Here is a 26,983-nt window from a genome sequence, read left to right as displayed (position 1 = left end):
GCGCCAATCTTAATTTTTCTGCCGCTTATTTATCTGTTTGTGCCCTCAGTTTCCTCTTATGTGTTTTGCTATCCATTTTTAAATTACAATTTTTCTCTTCTCGCCAGTTGTCTCATCTTTCTCTAAGAAGTCTTAGGCTGGTAGGTTTGTTGTCTTGAGACAGAAAGGGGGAGGGGGTTAAGTTTAAGTTTATTTACTAGTGTCACAAGTAGGCTTACATTAACACTGCACTGAAGTTACTGTGAAAATCCCGTCATCGCCATATTCCGGCTCCTGTTCGGGCACACTGAGGGAGAATTTAGCACAGCCAATGCACCTACCAGCATGTCTCTCAGACTGTAGGAGGAAACCGGAGCACCCGGAGGAAACCCACGCAGACAGGGGGAGAACATGCAGACTCCGCACAGACAGTGACCCAAGTTGCTGCCCCTGTGCCATGCTGGGTAAAGTGAGGGAGGTAGAAAGGGGGGAGGGGGGGGAGGAAGAGAGAGAGAGAGAGATCGGGAGAGAGAGAAGGGGGGAAAGACAGAGAGAGAGAGGGCGACAGCGAGCAAGAGAGTGTGAGCGAGAGTGAGGAAGAGAGCAAGAGAGAGAACGAGGGACAGAAGAAAGGAGAGGGCATGTTTGCTCTGCTGAAAACAAACATTTTTGCAACTTCTCTTCAATTGCTGCAGCCTGGCCTGAAATACTTCACCCACTGTGCATTAACAAGGGGTTTTGGGTTGGTCTGTCTGTGGCAGCCATCATTTCAATATCTAGGACTTTGCATTTTAATGCCTCTTTCTTAAACAGCGGCACGGTAGCGCAGTGGTTAGCACTGCTGCTTCACAGCTCCAGGGTCCCGGGTTCGATTCCCGGCTCGGGTCACTGTCTGTGTGGAGTTTGCACGTTCTCCTCGTGTCTGCGTGGGTTTCCTCTGGGTGCTCCGGTTTCCTCCCACAGTCCAAAGATGTGCAGGTTAGGTTGATTGGCCAGGTTAAAAATTGCCCCTTAGAATCCTAAAATGCGTAGGTTAGATGGATTAGCGGGTAAATATGTGGGGGTAGGGCCTGGGTGGGATTGTGGTCGGTGCAGACTCGATGGGCCGAATGGCCTCCTTCTGCACTGTAGGGTTTCTATGATTTCAATGAGTGATTTGTTTGTTTTTCACCTTCTTCTTGGAAGGTGGCCTTCCATTTTTAAGTAGTTTGTTCTGTCTCATTTCAAATAGCAAACTTTCCAGTCAGTTCAAAAACACATTTTCAAAAATAAAGGGGCATTGTCTCATGAGAAATTATAAAGCACCTTTCATGTTCCCAATATAATTCAAAGTGCTCCACAGCCAATGATGTGTAATAATTTTGGCAGATCGAAGTCTCAACACGGTAGCTTTTAATACCAGCATTATTAAGTAGCTATGGAACAGTGGTAGTTAGTAACTGAATATCCCCCATTTTCCTCAAAATCTGGTAAAATTTTAAATAACAGACTTGACATAGGCAGGTATGAGGGAGATCAATCTTAAATCTATTTTAAGTAGCTCTAAATTTAAAGTTTAATTCCAAATCCACAGTCAGTCTCCTTAAAGCACTATAGATTATTTAAGCCACCAGTCCTGTGATTATAAATCTGAAGCTACACTGAAAAAAGGCCGTGACTATTAGCTGAATCCCCACAATATAATTCGAGTAACATCGGAATATATCCAAATTGGGTCAATTCTTTGTTGACTTTGTAGCTCACCTGCATTGGGATGTTACAATTAATTGAAGGCAGAGAAAGCATTCACACATTATTAATGTGTTCACACAAAGCTCTTGCATTTCTCTATTTATAAAAGCAAGAGGGAGGAATGGTCTTGGGAACAAGATATTCCCATAACAAACCTCCTTTGTGACACATGGGCCTAAAGACAGTCTAAGGAAAGGGAACAAACTCACGCAAGGATGTGCAATGAGGGAAAGGGAAATAGTTAAACAAATAAGCAGAACATTTATATTGATAGTCACCAGCAAAACTACTTCAAATCTTTACAACATATCAGTCATACAATCAACAGAAATGGGAGCAGATAACTGTGAATATAGGAATCTGTTCAACAATTATAGACATTGACATGTATTGCTATTATAAGGTTACAATTTGTATTATATTTTATTAGAAAATGTGATTTAATTAAATATTTACCTAAAGCGATTGATAAATCTGACAAGAAAGGCACCCAAAAACAGGAATCTCAAAATGTAATTTAATTCTTATCTTCTCTTAGTGCCACTCTTGAAAATAAGTCATGCAATCTGACTCAACATGTAATCAGCTAATATTATTGTGATATATAATAAACTAATTCAGGCATAATCTTGTTTGTCACAATTATTGTAATTTTGAAAGGAAAGTGAAGTTAAGAGGCCAGAGATTGACTAATTTCACTGATCAGCAGTGCAATCATCCCTTACGATTACACAGTGCTTCCTTTGGAAAGATAAGTGTTTGGCAACCAGAATAGGATTCTACCTGCAATGAATGTTGTAACTGCTGGCACCATTAAGGTTTGCTCGTCGCTACAAACAAATTTTAATGTACTTATTTATCTAAATAAACATCTCTCCTGCTGTGCTATCTCCACCAACTGATTACTCATTTTTCTCAACGATTTAAAAATTAACCAGAAGTAGACAAGAAAATTGCGATAAAATCTCAACCCCTCAATAGAAGTAAACTGTGCAGCAAAAGTGGCAAAATTTTGCATTTACTTTTACTACCCATTTTTCTCTATCTTAGACACAGTTTCACGCATACCTTCTATTACCTTATCAAAGTCACTCTTTGTCATTCGGCAGTAACTATCAGTGATTATATGAGTATGGCTGTGGAAAGGCATCATAGTAAAACTTGATCCAAAAATCACACAGCTCATTGCACAGTAATGAGGGAGAAACTATTCCTCAAATAGCAAATTACTGCAGATGTTGGAATCTGAAACGAAAACAGAAAATGCTGGAAAATCTCAGCAAGTCTGACAGTTTCTGTGGAGAGAGAATAGAGCCAACTCAATGTTTTCTGTTTTACTTCTATCCCTCTCCAGCAAGGAGTGCTGGTGCATTTCTCCTGGCATCTCATCTGCAATCAGCCAACATTATACCGGCCCCAAACTTTGATCCTGACACATGTTTGTACCAGTCAATAACACACTTGACGCATTTGCTTACTTCACTTTGCATTATAAAATAAAGTTTATTTATTAGTCACAAGTAAGGCTTACTTTAACACTGCAATGAAGTTACTGTGAAATTCCCCTAGTTGTCACAGTCCAGCGCCTGTTTGGGTCAATGCACCTAACCAGCAAGTCTTTCAGAATGTGGGAGGAAACTGGAGCACCCGGAGGAAACCCACGCAGACACGGGGAGAATGTGCAAACTCCGCACAGACAGTGACCCAAGCCTGGAATCGAACCCGGGTCCCTGGCACTGTGAAGCTGCAGTGCTAACCACTGTGCCGCCGTACAGATGGCTTATTTCAGCACATGGCTTTTAACAGTCTTTGATTGTATTATCCAAATGAAACATTCTTGCCCATTTTCCAGACTCAAATCTGGAATCTAGCACATGAATCTTGCAATAAAAACTCCACCGTACGACAAAATTAGATTATAAAGCTGGTGAAGAACTTACCCCTCCAACCTTTTCAAAATGATCTCTGTCTCTTCTGAAGTCAATAAGTTGACCATTGAAAGACCACGAGAATTCAACACTCAACGAAGGATCATGGGAGACTTGGCATGGTAAGATTGTGCTTTCACCCACTGTGACATCCATGTCTGATGGTGGTATTGTAATTCGTGTTTGGTCTGTTGAGATTTATAAAAAAAAAATCCATAAAAAAATTCCCAAAATCTATATTCAGTTGCATAAACAAAATAATTTATTTGCAAAACAGTATTTTGAACTGACGATGTGACAAAGGAGTGACTGTTGTATGATTAAAGACTCTGCCTGGCTGAGGCTAGATGCTAATACAATGACTCTTGACTTCCTCTGGAGGACAAACTTAACAGTGACAACCATCAAGGCCTCTACTCTTCTGAAGAACTTCATATTTCCATCAACCTCATTATCTCCCATCAATACCTGTTTCTACCAGTTCTGATCATGCTGCAGTCCTCTAGTCTGAACAAATATTCCTGTCAAAATAAACCTATTTCAATTGTTTTCTTTTCATCCTTGTCGAGTTTCCACCCTGCTACATTCTCTCAATGCACTCTCTCATTTGCTGTTTTAAATTCTCCACATCCAGTTATTTATTTTGCACCATGCATACAAAGCCAAGATATGTCTTTATTCTTATGTGACATGTTCCAGCCCAATTCAAATCCAGTCCGTCTCTCTTCCACTTCATATAATATGTATATGTTCTCATTCTGATAATGCAAATTTCACTAATTATGCTTTCAATTTGGTTCTTCCCTTTCTTCCTGAACTATTCTTTTCCCTTGTCTGCACTGACATCTATCATAAACATGTTGACACCCACAACAATATGGATGATGATTCTTCCCAACCTGATCCTGGAAAGATTATTTATTTCTTAGGCTTTTTTTATCCATTGTACGGACTCCACCTTCTGCACCAGATCTTTTGAAATATCCGAGCTATTCTCTCTCTTCTATGGTAGGCAATAGGATACTTGCCCAAATCCATTCCATTTCCAGGCCTAGGGGGCGGGATTTTCCGACCATGCCTGCCCAAAACCGGAAAATCCCGCCGAGGTCAACGGACCTTTCCATGGTCCGTCCCTCGCCCGCGATGATTCCTGTGGCGGGTGAAATGGAAAAATTCACCCCATGATTTCACTGTCTCCTTAATGGCAACAACATCCTGGCCATTGTCCTTAGCAGTAGCGTAAAAATAGCACACCCTTGTGCACATTCGTGGTTTATTTTACGTGCTTATCAATTACCCTCCTGCATGCAAAAGTTCTCGACTGGCCAAAGCTTTCAATGATTTTGATTTCTAAATCTGACTGGCTGTATGTGGTCTTGTCACTGTTTTATCTACCTATGTTCACACTGAGTTGTCCAGCAACCTCTGATCGCCTGGGATCAGGGACTTTGCAAATGATCAATTACAGAGGCATTGCTTGTAGTTTTTTGCACTATTTGGGGAACAATTTCAAAGTTGAGCCTATTTACATTGTACTCATCTATCATTTCATACACTTGCCCATGACGACCTGCATCAATGCATTTTGCTATAAAAATCTAATGTTTAAATGTAATGCTTTTTCTTAAACCTTTTCTGTGAAATAAGTATCAAAATATCACAAAACATTACAATAGCTTTAATTGGTTCACTGAGATCACCATTCAACAATTTGTAGGTTATCCAACTCATTAGCTGGTTCTTTATAATTGGAATATGTGGTTGCTTTTTCTACTGATCTCAATTTTCTCTCATTTTTCCCCCCAACATACTGAAACATTTGCTTATTATTTTAATTTTGAGTTGCGATGAAGTGCACGCATTTGAAATGTTGACAAGTTGAGTGTTCTTGCCTGTTTTGAACAATTTTTGGCTCCTCTTTTCTAAGTTTTAATAACATAGAAACATAGAAACATGGAAAACTACAGCACAAAACAGGCCCGTCGGCCCCACAAGTTGTGCCGAACATATCCCTACCTTTTAGGCCTACCTATAACCCTCCATCCTATTAAGTCCCATGTACTCATCCAGGAGTCTCTTAAAAGACCCTATTGAGTTTGCCTCCACCACCACTGATGGCAGCCGATTCCACTCGCCCCCCACCCTCTATGTGAAAAACTTCCCCCTAACATCTCCCCTGTACCTACCCCCAGCACCTTAAACCCGTGTCCTCTCGTAGCAGCCATTTCCACCCTGGGAAAAAGCCTCTGAGAGTCCACCCGATCTATGCCTCTCAACATCTTATATACCTCTATTAGGTCTCCTCTCATCCTACGTCTCTCCAAGGAGAAAAGACCGAGCTGCCTCAGCCTATCCTCATAAGGCATGCCAACCAATCCAGGCAACATCCTTGTAAATCTCCTCTGCACCCTTTCAATCTTTTCCACATCCTTCCTGTAATGAGGCGACCACAACTGAGCACAGTACTCCAAGTGGGGTCTGAAGAGGGTCTTATATAGCTGCATCATTATCCCTGGACTCCTAAACTCAATCCCTCGATTGATAAAGGCCAGCACACCATACGCCTTCTTAACCACCTCCTCCACCTGCGGGGCCGATTTTAGAGTCCTATGGACCCGGACCCCAAGGTCCTTCTGATCCTCTACCGTACTAAGAGTCTTTCCCTTTATATTGTACTCCTTCATCCCATTCGACCTGCCAAAATGGACCACTACGCATTTATCTGGGTTGAAGTCCATCTGCCACTTCTCCGCCCAGTCTTGCATCCTATCTATGTCCCTCTGTAACTTCTGACATCCCTCCAGACTATCCACAACCCCACCAACCTTCGTGTCGTCGGCAAACTTACCAACCCATCCCTCCACTTCCTCATCCAGGTCATTTATGAAAATGACAAACAGCAAGAGTCCCATTCTTCATGGGCGAACCTAAACATTTGAATTACCAGAGTATTCAACTGTGGGAAGCATCACAGATGAACCCAATTTTGTTCTGACATGACATGCACATATATGTCCTTTCCGGCAGAGATCATTGGGTTGTGGTCAAGAGCGGGAAGCCTGATTGACTTTTCCCCTGAATAGCCCTGTGTTGTCGATGCCTGTTATAATTGCTCAACTGTTCGCCCAGCAGACAACAGTTAACTCATTACGAAAGAATAATTGAACCAAGAACTCTTTATTCTGTCTATCTCCGCACTGCATCATGTTATGCAATTACCTACACAACCATTGGGGGAGTTGACCATAAATGTTATTAAATGATGGATCTTCAATACTTATCAAATGCAGAAATGATTATTTTGACCGTGGTACAGCTTTTAATACTCATCTTCCCTAAACTAATTTGCATTCTCCCAGAGGGCACCATTAAGCAGATCCTCAGAAGTGATTGAAAAACTGACACGAGAGCAATTCAATAATCTGAGTTTAACAAAATGAAGAGTGTTTAGTACTGAAACCAATTGAGGGCAACAGAGTGTAGGATTCGAGTGTAGGAAACCAACCTTGGTAATCAAATGTTATTAAATTTGCAATGTTATGTGCTGTGGATCAAGGCACAAAATTATTCAGAGAATTAAGAAAAAAAACGATGTCACTCGTGTCAGAATTATTTGCAGTGCAGATTCCAAATAAGAAAGCGTTTAAAAACATTGAATATTTAGAAATTTGTGGCAACTCTTCTTTGAAGTCTTCAGATTTTATCGTTTCCACAGATACATTCAGAGGAGTTCTTAAATATCTAATCATGAGTCTATTCAAACATTCAGTTTTGATGTCTGTTTTTATTTAATCAATTAATGGTTTGAATGAACTATTGATGAGTCTGCTTCACTGGATACTCAGCAAATCATGCTATTAAAGAGATCTAATAGCTGAGACAAAATCATAATCCCCCCATGGACAGAATAATGCTGCATAGTGCTGCTTCTCATCTGTACTGACAAAAGCAAAATGCAGTCCTTCCACTTTTGTGAAAATGACTGTCCCATTGGAGCATTGGTTCTGGGATTTACAAAAATACGTTAAATTCTGTGTGAAAATTGAAGCGTTCTTATGTGTTAGATCATTCATTGGCTTCACTACGGATGGCACAACACACACATTGAGTGGCGTCTATAAGCTTCTGGTTTCGATATTGCAGTCGAGGATGGAAAATACTCAGTTCAAATGCAAATTCCTTGCAAGCATTTCTTAAAGCTTAGGTGACATTTTCTTCAATTTAGTCAGTGAAACACTGTGGACAAGTGGGCTGAAAGATTCAGCTTTAATTACAGATGTATTTGCACAGACTTTCTGTGAGCAGTTGCTCTAATGTAATTGTATAATATACGGTGTTTCAGTATATCATCAATGTTGAATTATTTATCGGAGGCAGACTTTACCTTGGAAGTCAGCAGAATGACATTGAACTAGATCTGACTTGGTGGTAGCATGTTGCTGCGTTAAAAAATGTGTGACCATGCCTCACGATCAAGTTTATGTTTTACGGCAACAGAGGAGAATAGCTCTATTATTTCATATTGAGCAGATTTGTGATAATTGCAACTACAGAAAACAGCAGGTGATAAAATTATCTGCCAGTACCCTTCAGCACTGACAGAGCTGAAACGTGTTGGGTCATTGACAGAGAACTTAATTTATATGAGATCAATTAAATTAATCAAATTAAAATAAATTCAGCTATGGGCACATCTTTGCTGCCCATTAACCTCATGCAATCAGAAACTCAAGCATTTCTCCATCAGCGAATGTGAGTTGTTGCTCGGGTTCCCTTGACTTCACTCCCTTTCCCTCATTTTGCTCTCTTCCCCTGTGTAAGAGACCAATCTGTTCTTCCTTTCACTAAATATCAGCCAATTTTCAAGGTTCCAGGTTACTTGCTTGGCCTGAACCAAATAGTTGGCCCCCACTTGCCCTCATCCGGAGTTGGGCATACACTCAACGTAAACATCTCCAAAGTTAGACATATTCTGACGAAAGTAGTGCAGTAGGAATTCCCAGTAGAGCCATATCCAGTTTTCTGCTCCACCTTTAATGGCATTTGTCTTGTCAGGAGTTGGCAGCAGCTCTGTCGCTTATAAAATAATGACAGAGACCTGTGGTAATGAGAGTTAATGTGAGGTGCCACAATCTGAACTGAAACATTTACCTGTTATATGTAGCGTAACAGATTATATATGTATTGTTCCATAAATGAGTTGGTCATCTGTTACTATGTGATGTTATCCATTGGGATAGAATTATAACAATTATCCTGGACGTAATTTCGCGCTCTTTTAACATTTGCCTATGATTTCCAAGGACTATATTGTACAGTCACCTTTTAGAAGTAGCCATTGACAATATTCAATGAGAATATCGAATGCAAAAACCCCAAAATGAAACAAGTACCTTACCAAAGTTCTCTAATTTTTTTGCAGCACATGGGTGTGCCATTTAAGTACCCAGCCCCTTTATTTGTTCTTGCAGTAACGTAACGGGGCCAACTTGCGTGCAGTCTGCCTTGCAGGGACTTTGGGTTCCTAAGTGACTGTATAGCCTACAGGAAACATTCCTCTTAACTCTCTTTCAATAAACAATATTTCATTTAATGTGTTTTTTTTTCCGATTCCTATTTTTACATTTGACTCAGAACAGTAGATCAGTGGAACGACAGGAATACACTATATTCTGAGGGAGACAGAAATGATTACATGCTCAAGTTAGCTAGGTTTTAAATATATTTTTTCAAGGTACTGTTAGGAAAATAAAACTAGTTTTAAGGGATTTATATTTGCATTGGTAAACATTCAAAATAGAGTATAGTTCTAAATGGGTTTAAGATGATGTCTCTGTGCCTGGGAGGGTAAAACTTATAATTAGATTCATGCTGGACAAATGTGTTTGTATGTGTGGGGGCTGGTTTCAATTCAAACTGTGATTCTATTGTGCTCAGAGAGGGCTATGCCATGAGAGTCAATAAACCAGCAGTGGTGGCTAAGCAAATAGGGCTTTGTAAGGTAGAGAAGCTTTCAAGTTTTAATTAAGCTAATTTGATTGCAGTTGGAGATAGGTAATGAGAGAGAAGGCAGCTCACATAGTTCTGCTAGAAGCACCTGGTTTTAGAAGCAACAGAGGGAACAGCTGTCTCAGCCTTGTTAAAAGAAAAGCCAAACTAGGGAGTAATGGTTAAAAAAACAGATGCTGAAAATCTAAAATCCAGCTAGTTAAGGAAACTAGAGAAATGAAGTCAAAGTTTCCAAAAAATCTGGAGTTAAGGGAACAGAGGAAATTGGGAACCAGGACAGATTACTGTTCAGAAAAGTCACAGAGAGTTTAAAAAGCATTGGATCGTGAGAGGCCAGAAATATATTTGCAGTAGTGCTAAGGATTGTGAAAAATTGCTTCAGTTTGGGAGACATTATTTGAAATAGTTGTGAAAATCAGTGGCTGGATCTCGGAGTGTGTGTAAAAGTCTTTAAGACAAAAGAAACCAGAAGGGAGAGGTGTAAAATCCAAAAATGAAACCTTGATGGAAGCAACGGAGGGAAAGCATAATTTAAAAGAAGATTTGAGAGTGTGACTTTTGAAAGTGGAATTTGAAATCATTTGTGTGAAAGTCAGTGTTCAGTGAGACAAGGTGATATAGGAATCATCGGAGGGGGTTTTGAGGAGAAATCCACTGACATTCACTTGGGTTCAGAGAGGAATATGTCCGACCAGGGGCCCATGCACATCCCGAGGGAGGAGAAAGCGCTGGAGCCCATCCCGGGGTCTTCCATCAAGGGAACTCTGGCAGTGACTGGCCCTTCTGACGCCCCCCTTCCTGACATCAGTTTATCTTGGCCTGATCATTACTTTCAATTCCAAGTCAGGATAGTGTGTGGCTTGGAGGGGACTTGCAACTCCCACCCCACCCCCAACCCATTATTGCAGTAATTCCTTGTCACTTGGGGTCTCACCCAGCCAACCCCATAGACTGGCTTTCTTCAATTTCATCAATCAATCACTCACCACCTCCTTCCCAGTCATGAGTCCCGCTCCCTCAGTCAGCCCAGACACCCAGGCCATTGGCAAACATGATCTGTGCACTCTTTGCCAGACACGCTGAAGATTCATTTGTGGCAGTGAAAATGTTTTAAAATAGAAAACTTTCCTCTAGAATCACTCAGGGCAGTCAGTAGCTGGAAAAACAGAAAGCCTTTTCGTTCATTGAGGCAGACACATTACAGGCTTCAGGAGAACACACACTTACAGTAACCCCTGTCCTGCAGCAGACCCCAAACTGCCCCCTTCAACCCCTGCCCCCAACTCCCAGCACCCTTTAACCACCACTCCCCACCACACTGCAGCTGGCCAGCGGATACTTTCCCCTCGTGCACCGTGGTTCAATGTGAAGTAAGATACTCACCTCCTTGCTCCCTTTCAGAGTTCGTGGCACCTGGTCTCTGTTTTCAAAAAGCTGTAGTAACATCACGCTGGTTGGTGAACAATTCAATGAGGTCCGAATATCTGTCTTTAATCCTGTGATTACATCAATGGGGAGGGCCCAGAAACATCATGTTCAGAGTTCTCGCCGGCACAAATCCCCTTTTTGCTTCTTGCAAGAGCTAGCGGCCATGACAGGGAATTGCGCCCAAACAAGCCCTGAAAATCACGGTCACCATCTAGAGGGATGAGGGCAGCAGACCAATGGGAACACCAGCACTTTCAAGTTCCCTTCCAAGCTACACACTCTCCTGACTTGGAACTATATCGCCATTACTTCACTGTGGCTAAGTCATAAATGTGGAATTCTCTTCCGAAAAGCACTGCGGATGTACCCACTGGAGATGTGCTACAGCAGTTTAAGAAGGTGGCTCACTTCTCAAGGGTAATTAGGGATGGGGCAACAAAAGCAGGCCTTGCCAGCAATACTCACATCACAGGAAAGAATAAAAACAATGAAGGGGGCAGGGTGGAAAGAGGGAATTAAGAGTGGAATGAGGCTTGTGTAGAGTATAAACATTGGCATAGACATGTTGGACTGAATGAACTCTTTCTGTGCTGCAGATTCAAATAATTCTTGGGTTTTCAGTGCAAGATATACCAATGCACCTCCTTGGCATCATAGCACATCAAAATGCGTTTAATTGTTTTGATACAATGGCCAGAATTTTATCACCTCGTCTGCCACGGGAATCAGAGCTGGTGAGGGGCGGACCGTGGATAGGTCCGGTGACCTCAGGTGGTATTTTACGCTTTTGGGACGAGCAAGGCCATAAAATTCCGCCTAATGAATTTACTTTGAAGCACAGTTACTATTAAGTAGATAGACATGGCAGACATTCTGGGGGGGCAATCCAAAAATAAACACCATCTCCTACAAACAGTAGTTGGCCAGAAGTAGAGCTGGTTATTTATTCACACAGTCCCATAGTCACAAAGAAAAAGCCATTCACTAACCGGAGCAAAGAAATTCCACATTTTAAAGCTGAATGCTATATGAGGAGGACACAGCTGCTGTGGGATATTTGTGTTGTGAAGCTTTGCAATTTGGTATCAAATCCAACCAAGACAGCAGGGTGATGGATGGACTACTCTCTTTAACTATTGCTTTGAACTAGAGCAGTTTTACTCTAGTTCCCAGTGGACAAACCGACTATATAAAAAAAGGTCACTCAAATTCAACACAAATCATCACCATTTGCACAGAAGCAATATAGAGAAAGTGAATGTGGGACATGAAAATACCCAGATTAAAGGCACATAGTTAAGATATTCCTGGAGAAGTCTGAATTGAATTTTGTGGCATTAAATTCTATGCACGTCGGCACTATTGATTGAAAGTGTTGGCCAGCGACCATATCCCAGGAGTCTACAAATGCCATTCTGAATTATTCTGAAGCATGAGGAGATAGATATGGAAGAATGGCAGGTTGATTCATTTGGTAATTTTCTTGTGTTCTCTCAGGGGAAATGTTTAGTCTCCACTCGCCAACACTTTCCCAGAATACTCAGCTGGTCTCAAGAATTTACCATGTGAGGCAGGCATGTGTTCCATCACTTTATGGGCTGTACCTAGGGTTGTCAGGGCATAGGAAGCTCAGCTTTACGCTTCCAACTTAACATACAAGTTAATCTTCTCCTCCAATGCTCTCAGTAGACATGGGCACTCTGAGGACCAGTTTATTATTCACAGCTTAAAGGGAACTCAAGCATAAATTGTTATGAAATATTTATTTTAAATGCCACGTTTCTATATACTTGGACTGTATTTGTTCTTTGACTGTATACAAGAAGATACTTAAAGCTGTGCAGGTATATTTTGATGAAAGGCTAATCAGGCGAAGGGAATCATGAGCAGACACTTAACACATTTTCATTATTTTCTTCTTTAAGTGTTACAAATGTTTCTGTGCTGTTTAGCCATGTCAAGTCCTTCTTTATCTCATAACTTGTGCTAGTAGAAATTATATTGCCATGTTTAGTTGGGAACGAGTGATGGAAATCAATGCAATTCTCCCAAATTCATTCACATGTCCATAACGTATTAAGAATCTGATATTTGCGCACACTTCATGTGATCATATTTTTGTTACTCTTAGACTCAACTCTTCCCATTGTAAATGTCCTATGTTCACATCCATAAATGGAAATGGTACATAAAGTCGCCACACTAAATGCACCTAGGTTGATTCTGTTGTGCCTTTGTTTTGCCTCTCGCGGCATCGAAACCTGTCCTCTACCTGCCACCTCTCTACTTCACAAATCCCCCAAGTTTTATTACCTCATTATGACTAATCTTAAATAAAAAAAGGAACAGAAAAGTGCAGACCAACTACAGGAGTTAAAAACGGGGACTGAATTATGTCTCCACTCACTTGTTGAATTATCCACTCTGTCCAACCATACTGGTCATAGAATCATAGAAACCCTACAGTGCAGAAGGAGGCCATTCGGCCCATCGAGTCTGCACCGACCACAATCCCACCCAGGCCCTACACCCACATATTTACCCGCTAGTCCCTCTAACCTACGCATCCCAGGACTCTAAGGGGCAATTTCTTTTTTATAACCTGGCCAATCAACCTGACCTGCACATCTTTGGACTGTGGGAGGAAACCGGAGCACCCGGAGGAAACCCACGCAGACACGAGGAGAATGTGCAAACTCCACACAGACAGTGACCCGAGCCGGGAATCGAACCCGGGACCCTGGAGCTGTGAAGCAGCAGTGCTAACCACTGTGCTACCCATTGTTAAAGGACTGCCTGAGGAATGTGGCAGTTGCCCCGAAGGGGGTTGGGGGGTGTGCGGGGAGGGTGTGGAAAGGGGGGATGAAGTGTCATGATTCCATTTATGCAATAACTGTGGGCAATCAGCATGTATGATTGCAAAGTGGATTGATACAATTGTCTTCTTAAAACATGATTTCAGACAACAGACCTCAAACTGATTATTGGCATTATAAGTGAAAGTTAAAAGTAATTTATACCTAATTATGGATGTTTCTGTTCGCTGTGCCTCAGGATTGAGCGGCAGCCAGGAAAATTTATCTCAAGGAGGATCCTTACAGTTGGCAGAGATAGAAGGTTATCTCCCCATGAGCCTCAGCTGGATCGAAAGCCTTACAAATGAAAGAAGAGCGTGCCAATCTACTGTGTCACCATTCCATCTTCCCTTGAAATTATTGAATCAGGTCAATAATTCTAAATGATGCCTTTTTAATAGTCACTCTGCACATTTAAAGATTTATGCCTGTACTTTCCCATTAACCTTTGTATAATTACCTTTTTAAAAAAGTGCCTCTGGATGTGCTGATATTTCTTGCACCTTGAGAAAATACATACATCTGTTTGTTTATGTTGCTGATCTTCTGTTAAATATTGTTATAACTACAATTAATCTTAACAGTTCTAATAGGTAGACATAAATATAGGGAAAGTGCACCAAGGTAAGTATCTCTCATCCCAGGGCATTTTCATGGCATTTGTTTAAATTGAGATCAGACTTAATATTTTGTATCAAGTGATGATTGATTTAAAGTTCACAGCAGTGATAACATAAAATGACTGAGCGAAACAGTCTTTTTTTTTCTTGGACACCTGTCTGAAGCATTTTAAAATCTTCACCAGCTAACCGTGCAACCCTTGGATAATGAAAGTCAACAAAGCTAAAATAATCCTTCTGTTGGTCACCGCTTTGGTCAGTGAACCAGACCAGATTCACTGTTAGTACAAACATACACTAAATTAGTTATAGCATGTGCAATTTGCCATTTAATCAAAATCACTGTTTATTAAAGGCCTCCTGCCACATCCCAAGTAGATAGCACAAATATAGAAAATGTGTGTTTCCTGCTCAGATGTAAACGCTTCAAATTTGAAATGAAAGATTGAAGCACAACAAAGCTCTTGTCATCTTGAAAGGGGAAAAGGACTGATTAATGTCTTGGGGTGCAGATCAGTTGGCGGAAAAGGTTTTTTAAAACCCATATGGGCAGATTTTCCAGCCGTGCTCGCCCCAAGGCTGGAAATTCCCGCTTGAGGTCAATGGACCTTTGCATAGTTTGTGTCCTGCCCGCTACAATTCCCATGGTGGGCGGAACGGGAAAATTCTGCCCTGGTGTTAATCCTTTTTAAATCCTTTTAGGTGGATCTGTTGTATATTTCTGGCATTTTCTATGCTTATTTAAATAGAAGACGAAATTATAGAATCAACTACTGACATTAACCTCAATGGAGCAGCTCATGAAAATTCACCTTAATTCCCTTCTCCCAATCTGATTAGCAAACCAAATATATTATTTGCTTCCAATGTATGATTAGGAGCTTCTTACAGGATAACTGTAAGGCTGAACTGAAAAATAGAGCTCTAAATTCTTGGTCATAGACCTGCTCTTTATTTAGATCAGCTTAGTGGTTAGAAAAAAGGGCGGCATGGACAAGTTGGGCCAAAGGGTTTGTTTCTATGCTGTAAACCTCTATGACTATGAGTCTATGACTCTAGTAGTCACCGTCTGCTTCAAGCTAACAATTATAAATATCTGATTGTCTATTTGCTGCTTATCAGAGCTGCAGAATAAAACACAAAAGGTGAATCAGTAAACTTTCCTTAAACCGACAGTAAAAGTAGCAACAAATAGTGACCATTATATTGTCAAGGATTTTAAATTTGTAGTAACCTATTAAGTGGAAGTTCAACAACTCGAGTAATTTCAATATTATAAAAAAAACAAATTGGACCTTGGGGTCAACTGCTTGGATAGGATGCACCTACATAGTTAACTCATCCATAGTGGAAAAAAACTTTTCCATTTTGGCATGGGATATAATGGTGATCTGAATCGAGCATTTGGAGGGATGACTGTCAGGACTGTGGAGTCGGGGGGGAACAGATGGATGTTTCATCTTTAAATATAATTAAAAATTTTATTTTGGTTGGGGGTTTCTCATCAGGAACCAACATCTGAAAGGGACAACAACAACAAATACTTATATTAATATAGCACCTTTGACATTGTATAACATCCCAAGACACTTAATAATTTGAGTATTGCCAACAAATATTTGATGATGTGAAACACAAGGATATATTAGCGCAGATGAACAAAAGTTTGGTCAAAGAGATAGGCCTCAGAGTGTTTTAAACCTGGAGAGAGAGGTTGAGCAACATCCATTTGAGTGTCTCTAAAAATGGCCTGCATAAATTTAGTTGTGGAAGCAAGGTTTATGCTAATTGAGTGCAGGCCATCTGACTGCTAAATTGTGCCCTGTCTGCAAACAAAAAATGGGTGCCAGATTTCTTCCTCTTTCGCATTTGAACAAAGAAAGCAAATTATGGGCAGCTTTGTGATCACTGTACAAACAATGGGTGCAATCTTACAAAAAAAATTCTAAGTGCCAAATGAGCATGAAAATGGGAGAAGTTTGTGCATCTATTTTTGGGGGACTTAAACATCGTATCTTATCGGACTCTGTCAAAAAAAAGGTGGCCAAACCGGTTCCTCACCAGGACTGGTTGGCAGGGTCTAGCTCGTCAAAAGCCATCTGTGAGCACAGAGATCTATCACTGCCTCCCCTACCTATAGTTGGCCTTCGTGGCCGATCAGCCCCAGCCCCCCCCACTGCGGCTTCATGACCGATCGCAACCACCACCCCACCCCCGCCCAAACCAATTGTGGCCGAAACACTACCCCCCACCAATCGTTGTTGCAGAGTGGCACTACCCCCCAACGATCATTGTTACACAGAGTGGCAGCGGTGTTTCTCCCCCCCCCCCCCCCCCCCATCAGTCTGCCCCTGCCCTCTCAAGCCCCACCCCCTTGGCAGTGCCAGGGTGCCCAGTGGGCAGTGCCAGGGTGCCAAGCTGGCTGCCAGGGTGCCAGGCTGGCATTGCCCAAGGGGCAGCTCCCCTCAGCCCCCCGACGTCCTGGGAGGGTCTCAGTGGCCCCAGTTCTACCCGGTGAGGCCATCACAACAAATTCCCATTGATGGGGACCGTACATGATCCTCGCCGGAGGGAATCTTCACCGGCGAGGCCACAGAGGCAAGTGAGCCTGGATGATTCCCTCCCGGGCTCATTGTAAAACTTAAATACTATTTAACATGGTATTTAAATATTACAATCAGCCTCATGCCTGTGATCTCGTCAGGTATCTGGTGCTGGTAAGAACGCAAGAGGTGAGAAATCGGGCGTGAACCCGAATCTCTTGCGTTCTTACCGGCTCACCCTGCCCATCAGCCAGTGGTGCAAAATGGTAAGACCACCCCCCCATATCCTTTTCCTCTGCATATTGAACTAATATTTATTAAGAGACAAACCCAAAAACGTATATTTTAAACATGAGTTTAAAATAATTAATCCTCATTAATAGACCATCATCAGGGCAGAATAGGTGAATAGTTGAAAACATATAAGCTAACCGTAACTTGTAGAAGGTTGGTCACATCCAACTAACCTGATAGAGTTTCAGCCCGAGTCACTCAAATAATACAGGCAGATTTTCAGAGACATTTGAAAAATATTCTGTACAAGAGATTTCTAGAAAATCTGAGACATACAAAATTACAAGTATCTCATGACATGAATAGGAAACCTGTTGGAATTAGCAGAAAGAGGATGCACTGACAAGTACTGTTCCCATGCATGAGTGTCAGGGTATAAGCTTTTCACTCATAGAATGGTTACAGCACAGAACGAGTCTGTTTGGCCCATTGTGTTTGCGCCAGCTCTCTGTAACAGCAGCTCGGCTAGTTCCACTCCCTTGCCTTTCCCTGCAAATTTTTTCTCCTTAAGATAACTATCCAATTCCCTTTTGAAAATTTATTATTTTAATTCTGAATTGTTCCTTGTTCTTTTCCATAGCTAACTTAAAGCTTACAATATTATGGTCTCCTAAACATTCCCTGACTGACACTTGATCCACCTCATCCCCCACAATGGGATCCAGCAATGCTTCCTTTCTTAATGGACCAAACATACTAATGTAGAAAATTCTCCTGAGCACACTTCAGAAACCCTCTGCCTCACTGTCCTTTACACTATTGCTATCACTACTTATAAATGATCAGCACTTGGAAACAGAGGAAAGTCCAAGGTTGCGGATTTAAACTAAATCAGGAAATAAAATGAATTGTGGGGAAGAAAGCATAGAAAGGCCACAGATAGATTAACTACATAGGCTGAGTAATAGCTGATGTGAGTGCATTAATCATTAAAAGATGACTTATAGGTGTGACATGCAATGAGCAAGGCTAACAGATGATAGGTTGCATCATAAGAGGTTTACATATAAAAGCAAGATCATTTTACTACAATTACACAGACTGCTAGTCAAATCTCATTTGAAACACTATATTCAGATTTTTGCAACTCACATTTGGGAGGATTTAGAGGGACACTTGCCATATCTAAAATAATTGTGCTTCTTGTGCTACCCTAGCTAGAGCACGTCTAGCCGGCAGTGGAGTGAACTGACTGCCCCCAATTTTCCACTGTCAGCTAATTTTAATAACTATTTATAGTTGTTTTGTAGTGTCAGCCTTGTGTAGGCAGAAAACCTAATCGGGGAAGTGGAAAGTCTGCCCTGCAGGTCCATATTACAGAAATGTGTGCACTTAAAGTTAAGTGCCTGTATAAGGAGACAAATATTGTTTCAGCCTTTATCAAGCATCAGAATGACTGTTTGACATCTCGCAGTCTTTGCCAAGCCTGGGGTAGGGAACAAGTGGCAAACATAAATCAAACATGGAGACATAAAGGAAATTTGGCTGACTAGTGATTCAGTGACAGAGCATGGTGGACTGCAGCTGTATGAGTTGGACATGGGATGGCTTGCCCTATTCAGCACTTCAAGCTCTTCTCAAAGGATATCACTGCACTACCTTTGTTATGATGTGGAGATATCGGCGTTGGACTGGGGTAAGCACAGTAAGAAGTCTCACAACACCAGGTTAAAGTCCAACAGGTTTATTTGGTAGCAAATTTGCTACCAAATAAACCTGTTGGACTTTAACCTGGTGTTGTGAGACTTCTTACTACCTTTGTTAAACAGGATCAATCCTGTGCATACTACATTCAGGACTTAGGGACAAATGGAACATGATGACTAGGAAAATACACCTAACGGTGCAATGTATCTTGTTGTTAGTTGGCTCAAGATTGCTTGCTACGAAACATTACCCGTAAACTTCTTCCATATTTATTGGCTCATCTTGCCAAGTCATCAAATAAACCTATAAGCTCTTTATTACATCTCATGCATCCCCAAACTTAGTCAGGCTGTGCTACAAGGTGCACCTCCCAAGGACAAAACCTTATCAGTCCTGCACAGTTACTTACTGTCATCAAGTTGACACTGTGCAAATGTCCATTCGATTTTTAGCACCGAAAGGCTATATTTCAGTTGCAGGTTAAAGAAAAAAGGAACTCACATTTATAAAGCACTTTCACACCATTAGGGCACCCAGAAGCACTTCACAACGAACTAAGAACTTCTTGTGAAGTGTAGGTACTGTTGTAATACAGGCAAACATATCAATTTGTTCAGAAATTGATCTCTCAATAGCAATGAATAATTGGGTCAAATTGGCATGATTCTGACAGTGTTTCAAAGACTTTGAATTAGCAATCCACTTTGATTACTTGATTTCCTATCTGACGTCAATGTAGGGATCAATCCTCTGGAACTACTCAAAGAGCAAAGAACAAAGAACAATACAGCACAGGAACAGGCCCTTCAGCCCTCCAAGCCCGTGTCGCTCCCTGGTCCAAACTAGACCATTCTTTTGTATCCCTCCATTCCCACTCCGTTCATATGGCTGTCTAGATAAGTCTTAAACGTTCCCAGCGTGTCCGCCTCCACCACCTTGCCTGGCAGCGCATTCCAGGCCCCCACCACCCTCTGTGTAAAATATGTCCTTCTGATATCTGTGTTAAACCTCCCCGCCTCTCACCTTGAACCTATGACCCCTCGTGAACGTCACCACCGACCTGGGGAAAAGCTTCCCACCGTTCACCCTATCTATGCCTTTCATAATTTTATACACCTCTATTAAGTCTCCCCTCATCCTCCGTCTTTCCAGGGAGAACAACCCCAGTTTACCCAATCTCTCCTCATAACTAAGCCCCTCCATACCAGGCAACATCCTGGTAAACCTCCTCTGTACTCTCTCCAAAGCCTCCACATCCTTCTGGTAGTGTGGCGACCAGAACTGGACGCAGTATTCCAAATGCGGCCGAACCAACGTTCTATACATCTGCAACATCAGACCCCAACTTTTATACTCTATGCCCCGTCCTATAAAGGCAAGCATGCCATATGCCTTCTTCACCACCTTCTCCACCTGTGACGTCACCTTCAAGGATCTGTGGACTTGCACACCCAGGTCCCTCTGCGTATCTACACCCTTTATGGTTCTGCCATTTATCGTATAGCTCCTCCCTCCATTATTTCTACCAAAATGCATCACTTCGCATTTATCAGGATTGAACTCCATCTGCCATTTCTTTGCCCAAATTTCCAGCCTATCTATATCCTTCTGTAGCTTCTGACAATGCTCCTCACTATCTGCAAGTCCTGCCAATTTTGTGTCGTCCGCAAACTTACTGATCACCCCAGTTACACCTTCTTCCAGATCATTTATATAAATCACAAACAGCAGAGGTCCCAATACAGAGCCCTGCGGAACACCACTAGTCACAGGCCTCCAGCCGGAAAAAGACCCTTCCACTACCACCCTCTGTCTTCTGTGACCAAGCCAGTTCTCCACCCATCTAGCCACCTCCCCCTTTATCCCATGAGATCCAACCTTTTTCACCAGCCTACCATGAGGGACTTTGTCAAATGCTTTACTAAAGTCCATATAGACGACATCCACGGCCCTTCCCTCGTCAACGATTCTGGTCACTTCTTCAAAAAACTCCACCAGGTTAGTGAGGCATGACCTCCCTCTCACAAAACCATGCTGACTATCGTTAATGAGTTTATTCCTTTCTAAATGCGCATACATCCTATCTCTAAGAATCTTCTCCAACAACTTCCCCACCACGGACGTCAAGCTCACCGGCCTATAATTACTCGGGTTATCCTTCCTACCCTTCTTAAATAACGGGACCACATTAGCTATCCTCCAATCCTCTGGGACCTCACCTGCGTCCAGTGACGAGACAAAGATTTGCGTCAGAGGCCCAGCGATTTCATCTCTCGTCTCCCTGAGCAGCCTTGGATAGATTCCATCAGGCCCTGGGGATTTGTCAGTCTTTATATTCTCTAACAAACCTAACACTTCCTCCTTTGTAATGGAGATTTTCTCCAACGGTTCAACACTCCCCTCCGAGACACTCCCAGTCAACACATCCCTCTCCTTTGTGAATACCGACGCAAAGTATTCATTTAGGATCTCCCCTACTTCTTTGGGCTCCAAGCATAATTCCCCACTTTTGTCCCTGAGAGGTCTGATTCTTTCCCTGACAACCCTTTTGTTCCTAACGTATGAATAAAATGCCTTGGGATTCTCCTTAATCCTGTCTGCCAAGAACATTTCGTGATCCCTTTTTGCTCTTCTAATTCCCCGTTTGAGTTCTTTCCTACTTTCTTTGTACTCCTCCAGAGCTCCCTCCATTTTTAGCTGCCTGGACCTAACATACGCCTCTCTTTTCTTTTTGACCAGTCCCTCAATTTCCCTGGTTATCCACGGTTCTCGAATCCTACCCTTCCTATCCTTCTTTTTTACAGGCACATGCCTGTCCTGTAGCCCTAACAACTGTTCCTTAACAGACTCCCACATGCCAGATGTGGATTTACCCTCAAACAGCCTCTCCCAATCAAGAGCTGCCAATTTCTACCTAATCCCACTAAAGTTAGCCTTCCCCCAACATTCCATGAACATTCCAAGAGGAATGCCTCTACCACTAATTAGGCTGGTTTAAGATTAAGTGAAATTCTTTAAATGGTAGAAGTGGAAAAAAAAGTATATGGAAAACTGAACTTAAATTTTGTTGAAAAAAAAAGCACCCATGGAATAAATGGAAACCAAAAAAAGTCATTTGCACCTTGGCGCAGTGGTCAGCACTGCTGCCTCACAGTGCCAGGGACCCAGGTTCAATTTCCAGCTTGGGTCACTGTCTATGCAGTCTGCACATCCTCCCCATGTCTGCGTTGCTTTCCTTCGGGTGCTCCAGCTTTCTCCCACAGTCCAAAAGATGTGCTGGTTAGGTGCACTGGCCATGCCAAATTTTCCCTCAGTGTACCCAAACAGGCACTGGAGTGTGGCGACTAGGGGATTTTCACAGTAACTTCATTGCAGCGTTAATGTAAGCCGACTTGTGACTGATGAATAAACTTTAGCTGATATACAGCTTTTAAATTCCTGGAGATTAGTTTATTAGGCATGCGACATTGATTCATGTTCCTGGAAATGACCATTGGAACTGGGTTTCTGGATTAAAATAATTTTTCACATCACCTAAAGGAACCTGTGTACTTCAATGGAATTATACTGTTCTAATATTGTCTTTGGCCAACTTTCCTGCACCCAGAAGGTCCTTGTACTGCTGATACAGGAGCAGATAATCTCCACTGGTTTTGGAGATAATCCAGTGCTGTTTCACCAGAATGGCGCTTGGGATGAAGGGACCTGGTTATGAAGAAAAACTCGGAGTGAATTACCTACAATGATACTGTAATTGTTATGATGGTACAGCGGTGCAATCAGAAGAAATCCCCAAAGAATTCATCCCTTAGGTAGAGCTATATTCCTTGGACATGAAGTGGTTAAACAGTGATGTGATTGATATTTGAGTGATGGGAACAAGCAGAATGCACAGGAAGCAACTCTATTGCATGCAAGAAAATCACTGCATCCCAATACGTGTGGCAATAATAAATCAAATCAAATAACAGGGGGAATCCAGGATGAGTGGGCATAATCTTAAAATTCAAACTAAATTGCTTAAAATTGAATTCAACAAAAAACTTTACAGAAAAGGTTCTGCGAATGCGGAATGCATTGCCCTGAAAGGCCATTGATGCAAAGGCTATTTACGTGCTTAAAAGGGAGACAATATTTACTGGGGAATTATCAGATATTGAGAGATTTGGGATTAACAAGAAACCATCTTGTGGTTAATGAAAATGGCACAGCAGGAGTGATAGAATGAACTTCTCTTTCTGTGTGATATCACTGCATCTTTGCTAGCTCAATTGTGCTGTACACAATCAGGATGACCCTATAGCTTCGCTGCCTACCTGTATTCAATGTAACTTCCCGAGAAGTTAAAAATTCTATCCTATTTGATGACTATTTAACATTATTGTGGATACACAGAGAAGTGGATGCCATGCATTTCCTTTCTGCTGTTCTCACTCACTGAGCTCCCATCATTTAGTCAAGAATGATCAAGGTGACAATGCTTTGAGCTCCCATGTCTACAAAATGCCACTTTCTGATTTCAAATTCAAAGACTGGGAAGAGGTTTTGAGACGGTACAAAACGAGTGCATTATTCATTTAGAAACATTCAGAATACATGAACATTTATTCTTCAAGAGGTTGGAGGAAATTATCTGCAGTAAGTAAGCCTCTGTGCAAATGTTGCTAAGAAAATAATCTTCAAAATTGCCAGAAACCATCCTTGTTCATGCACATTACAGAATAATTTGTCAATAGACTGAACTGACTTGTCCAAGTCACAGTGCTGTTAGTCATAGAATCGTAGAATCCTTACAGTGCAGAAGGAGGCCTTTCGGCACATCGAGCCTGCACCGACAACAATCCCACGTAGACCCTATCCCCTTAACACCATGTATTTACCCTGCTGATCCCCCTGACCCTAATGAGCAATTTAGCATGGCCAATCCACCTAACTTGCACATCTTTGGAGTGTGGGAGGATACCGGAGCACCCGGAGGAAACCCACGTAGACATGGGAATGTGCAAACTCCACAGAGACAGGTGACCCAAGGCCGGGATTGAACCCGGGTTTCTGGCGCTGTGAGGCAGTAGTGCTAACGAGTGTGCCACCCCATCCATATCACCACCTTGATATATCAGCCTTGATAGGTGCCATGGTGGCAAAGAGGGTGTGGGGTTTGCACATTCTCCCTGTGTCTGTGTGGGTTTCCTCTGGGTGCTCCGGTTTCCTCACAAAGTCCAAAGATGTGCAGGTCAGGTGGAATGGCCATGCTAAATTGCCCCTTAGTGTCCCAAAATGTGTAGATTGGGGGATTAGCGGGGTAAATGTGTTGAGATACGGGTTGAGGACGGCGGGAAGGGGTGTTGTAAGCCTGGGTAAGATGTTCTGTCAGAGAGTCGGTGCAAACCCGATGGGCTGAATGGCCCCCTTCTGCACTGAACAGATTCTATTAGTTAAAAGTTGAATATTGCAGATTTGCTAACATTTCACAGATAGACTGTAAAATGTACATTTTTTAACATTTTAATCTGTAGACAGTACAATTCTATACCCAGTATTAAGAACCAAAAGATTATAGCCATAACCTCTGAACTCCATAGCTCATTACGTGTGTGGGCGGGGTATCCCAACGACCAGAATTCCCCAACCATAGGATTCCCATAACACCCATAGGGACCCTGCCCACCTCCAGCTAGTCCCAATTCTCAACAACAGCCGCTCCATGTCGAGGGCCGTGGGAGGGCTTGTGTGAAGGGGAGAAGTGGGATTTTATGTGGGATAGAAAGATGGGAAAGATGGGGGGGGGGGGGGGATGAGAGAGAGGGGCGGGAGTGTGGGTGAGAGAGAGGGGTGGGAGTGTGGGTGAGAGAGAGGGGCGGGAGTGTGGGTGAGAGAGAGGGGTGGGAGAGTGGGTGAGAGAGAGGGGTGGGAGTGTGGGTGAGAGAGAGGGGTGGGAGTGTGGGAGAGAGAGAAGGGTGGGAGTGTGGGTGAGAGAGAGGGGTGGGAGTGTGGGTGAGAGAGAGGGGTGGGAGTGTGGGTGAGAGAGAGGGGTGGGAGTGTGGATGAGGAGCGGGTGGGAGTGTGGGTGAGAGAGGGGATGGGAGTGTGGGTGAGAGAGGGGATGGGAGTGTCTTAGAATCTTAGAAACCCTACAGCACAGAAAGAGGCCATTCGGCCCATCGAGTCTGCACCGACCACAATCCCACCCAGGCCCTACCACCATATCCCTACATATTTATCCACTACTCCCTCTAACCTACGGACACTAAGGGCAATTTTACCATGGCCAATCAACCTAACCCGCACATCTTTGGACTGTGGGAGGAAACCCACGCAGACACGAGGAGAATGTGCAAACTCCACACAGACAGTGACCCAAGCTGGGAATCGAACCCAGGTCCCTGGAGCTGTGAAGCAGCAGTGCTAACCACTGTGCTACCGTGCCGTGTGGGTGAGAGAGAGGGGTGGGAGTGTGGGTGAGAGAGAGGGGTGGGAGTGCGTATGAGAGATGGGGTGGGAGTGTGGGTGCGAGAGAGGGGTGGGAGTGTGGGTGAGGGGAGGGTGGGAGTGTGGGTGCGGGGGGGTGGGAGTGTGGGTAATAGAGGGGATGGGAGTGTGGGTGAGAGAGAGGGGTGGGAGTGTGGGTGAGAGAGGGGATGGGAGTGTGGGTGAGGGGAGGGTGGGAGTGTGGGTGAGGGGAGGGTGGGAGTGTGGGTAATAGAGGGGATGGGAGTGTGGGTGAGAGAGAGGGGTGGGAGTGTGGGTGCGAGAAAGGGGTGGGAGTGTGGGTGCGAGAAAGGGGTGGGAGTGTGGGTGAGGGGCAGGTGGGAGTGTGGGTGAGAGAGAAGGGTGGGAGTGTGGGTGAGAGAGAAGGGTGGGAGTGTGGGTGAGAGAAAGGGGTGGGAGTGTGGGTGCGAGAAAGGGGTGGGAGTGTGGGTGCGAGAAAGGGGTGGGAGTGTGGGTGAGGGGCAGGTGGGAGTGTGGGTGAGAGAGAAGGGTGGGAGTGTGGGTGCGAGAAAGGGGTGGGAGTGTGGGTGAGGGGCAGGTGGGAGTGTGGGTGAGAGAGAAGGGTGGGAGTGTGGGTGAGAGAGAGGGGTGGGAGTGTGGGTGAGAGAGAAGGATGGGAGTGTGGGTGAGAGAGAAGGATGGGAGTGTGGGTGAGAGCGCTGCAAGTGCGGATCGGAGAGAGAGGTGGGAGTGTGGGTGGGGGAGTGAGGTGGGAGTGTGGATAGGAGAGAAGGGTGGGAGTCTGGGTGGGAGAGTGAGGTGGGTGTGCAGACGGGTGAGGATTTGAGAGATGGGGGCAAGAGTCTGCAGGTGTATGTTTGTGTGTGTGTGTGTGGAAGAGAGGAGTACATGTGTGTGAGAAAGTAAGAGAGGGCGAGTGTGCTTCTTTCCAATGGAAGTCTGTGTGCGTGTCTGATATGAGAATCCAATTCTCCAGCAACACTCCTAATATGAAACGAATTTGAGAGCAAAAGAAGCAGTGTCATGTCTCCCATTAAAATGATTTATATGAGGCAAGATATATGTTGAATAAGAGAACTTTTTATTCTATAATAAATGTATACATAAAAGGAATAGAAAAAGTTTCTTTTATGTATACATTTATTATAGTTGCACAAAACAATCACTTTTTTGTGGTTTTACTCTTCAACAGAATAAGACTGTTTCTTAGGAATTCCTTCAGTATTCTTGGGAGGTCAAAAGGGTTCAGTGGCTGGAAAAGTTTGCAAAACCCTGCAAAAGGTCAACTTTAGTAAAATGGATGACTCGGAGTTAGGATTTCCCCATTCCATGGTCAAGCAAAACAAAAGGGACCAAGAACAAAGACTACGGGTGGGATTTTCCGGCCGCATTCACCCCGAAACCGGAAAATCGCACCTGAGGTCAGCAGACATTACTATGGTCCTCCTCTCTCCTGCTACAATTCTTGTGACAGGTGGAACGGGAGAATTCACCCCATT

At 43.1% G+C, this 26,983-nt stretch overlaps 1 protein-coding gene across 1 annotated transcript in view; it reads right to left on the bottom strand.

Moving 5' to 3' along the window:
- Positions 1-26,983, bottom strand: part of LOC144491525 (contactin-4-like) — a 1,235,140-nt gene that overhangs the window by 341,140 nt on the left and 867,017 nt on the right. Inside the window, exon 13 of the mRNA XM_078209439.1 lies at positions 3,651-3,826. Within this exon, the coding sequence (XP_078065565.1) occupies positions 3,651-3,826 (176 nt within the window). The remainder of the gene's footprint in view (positions 1-3,650; positions 3,827-26,983) is intronic.

Source organism: Mustelus asterias, chromosome 3, assembly GCF_964213995.1.
Source record: "Mustelus asterias chromosome 3, sMusAst1.hap1.1, whole genome shotgun sequence".
Taxonomy (NCBI): domain Eukaryota; kingdom Metazoa; phylum Chordata; class Chondrichthyes; order Carcharhiniformes; family Triakidae; genus Mustelus; species Mustelus asterias.
This window is presented reverse-complemented; position numbering and strand designations above follow the sequence as displayed.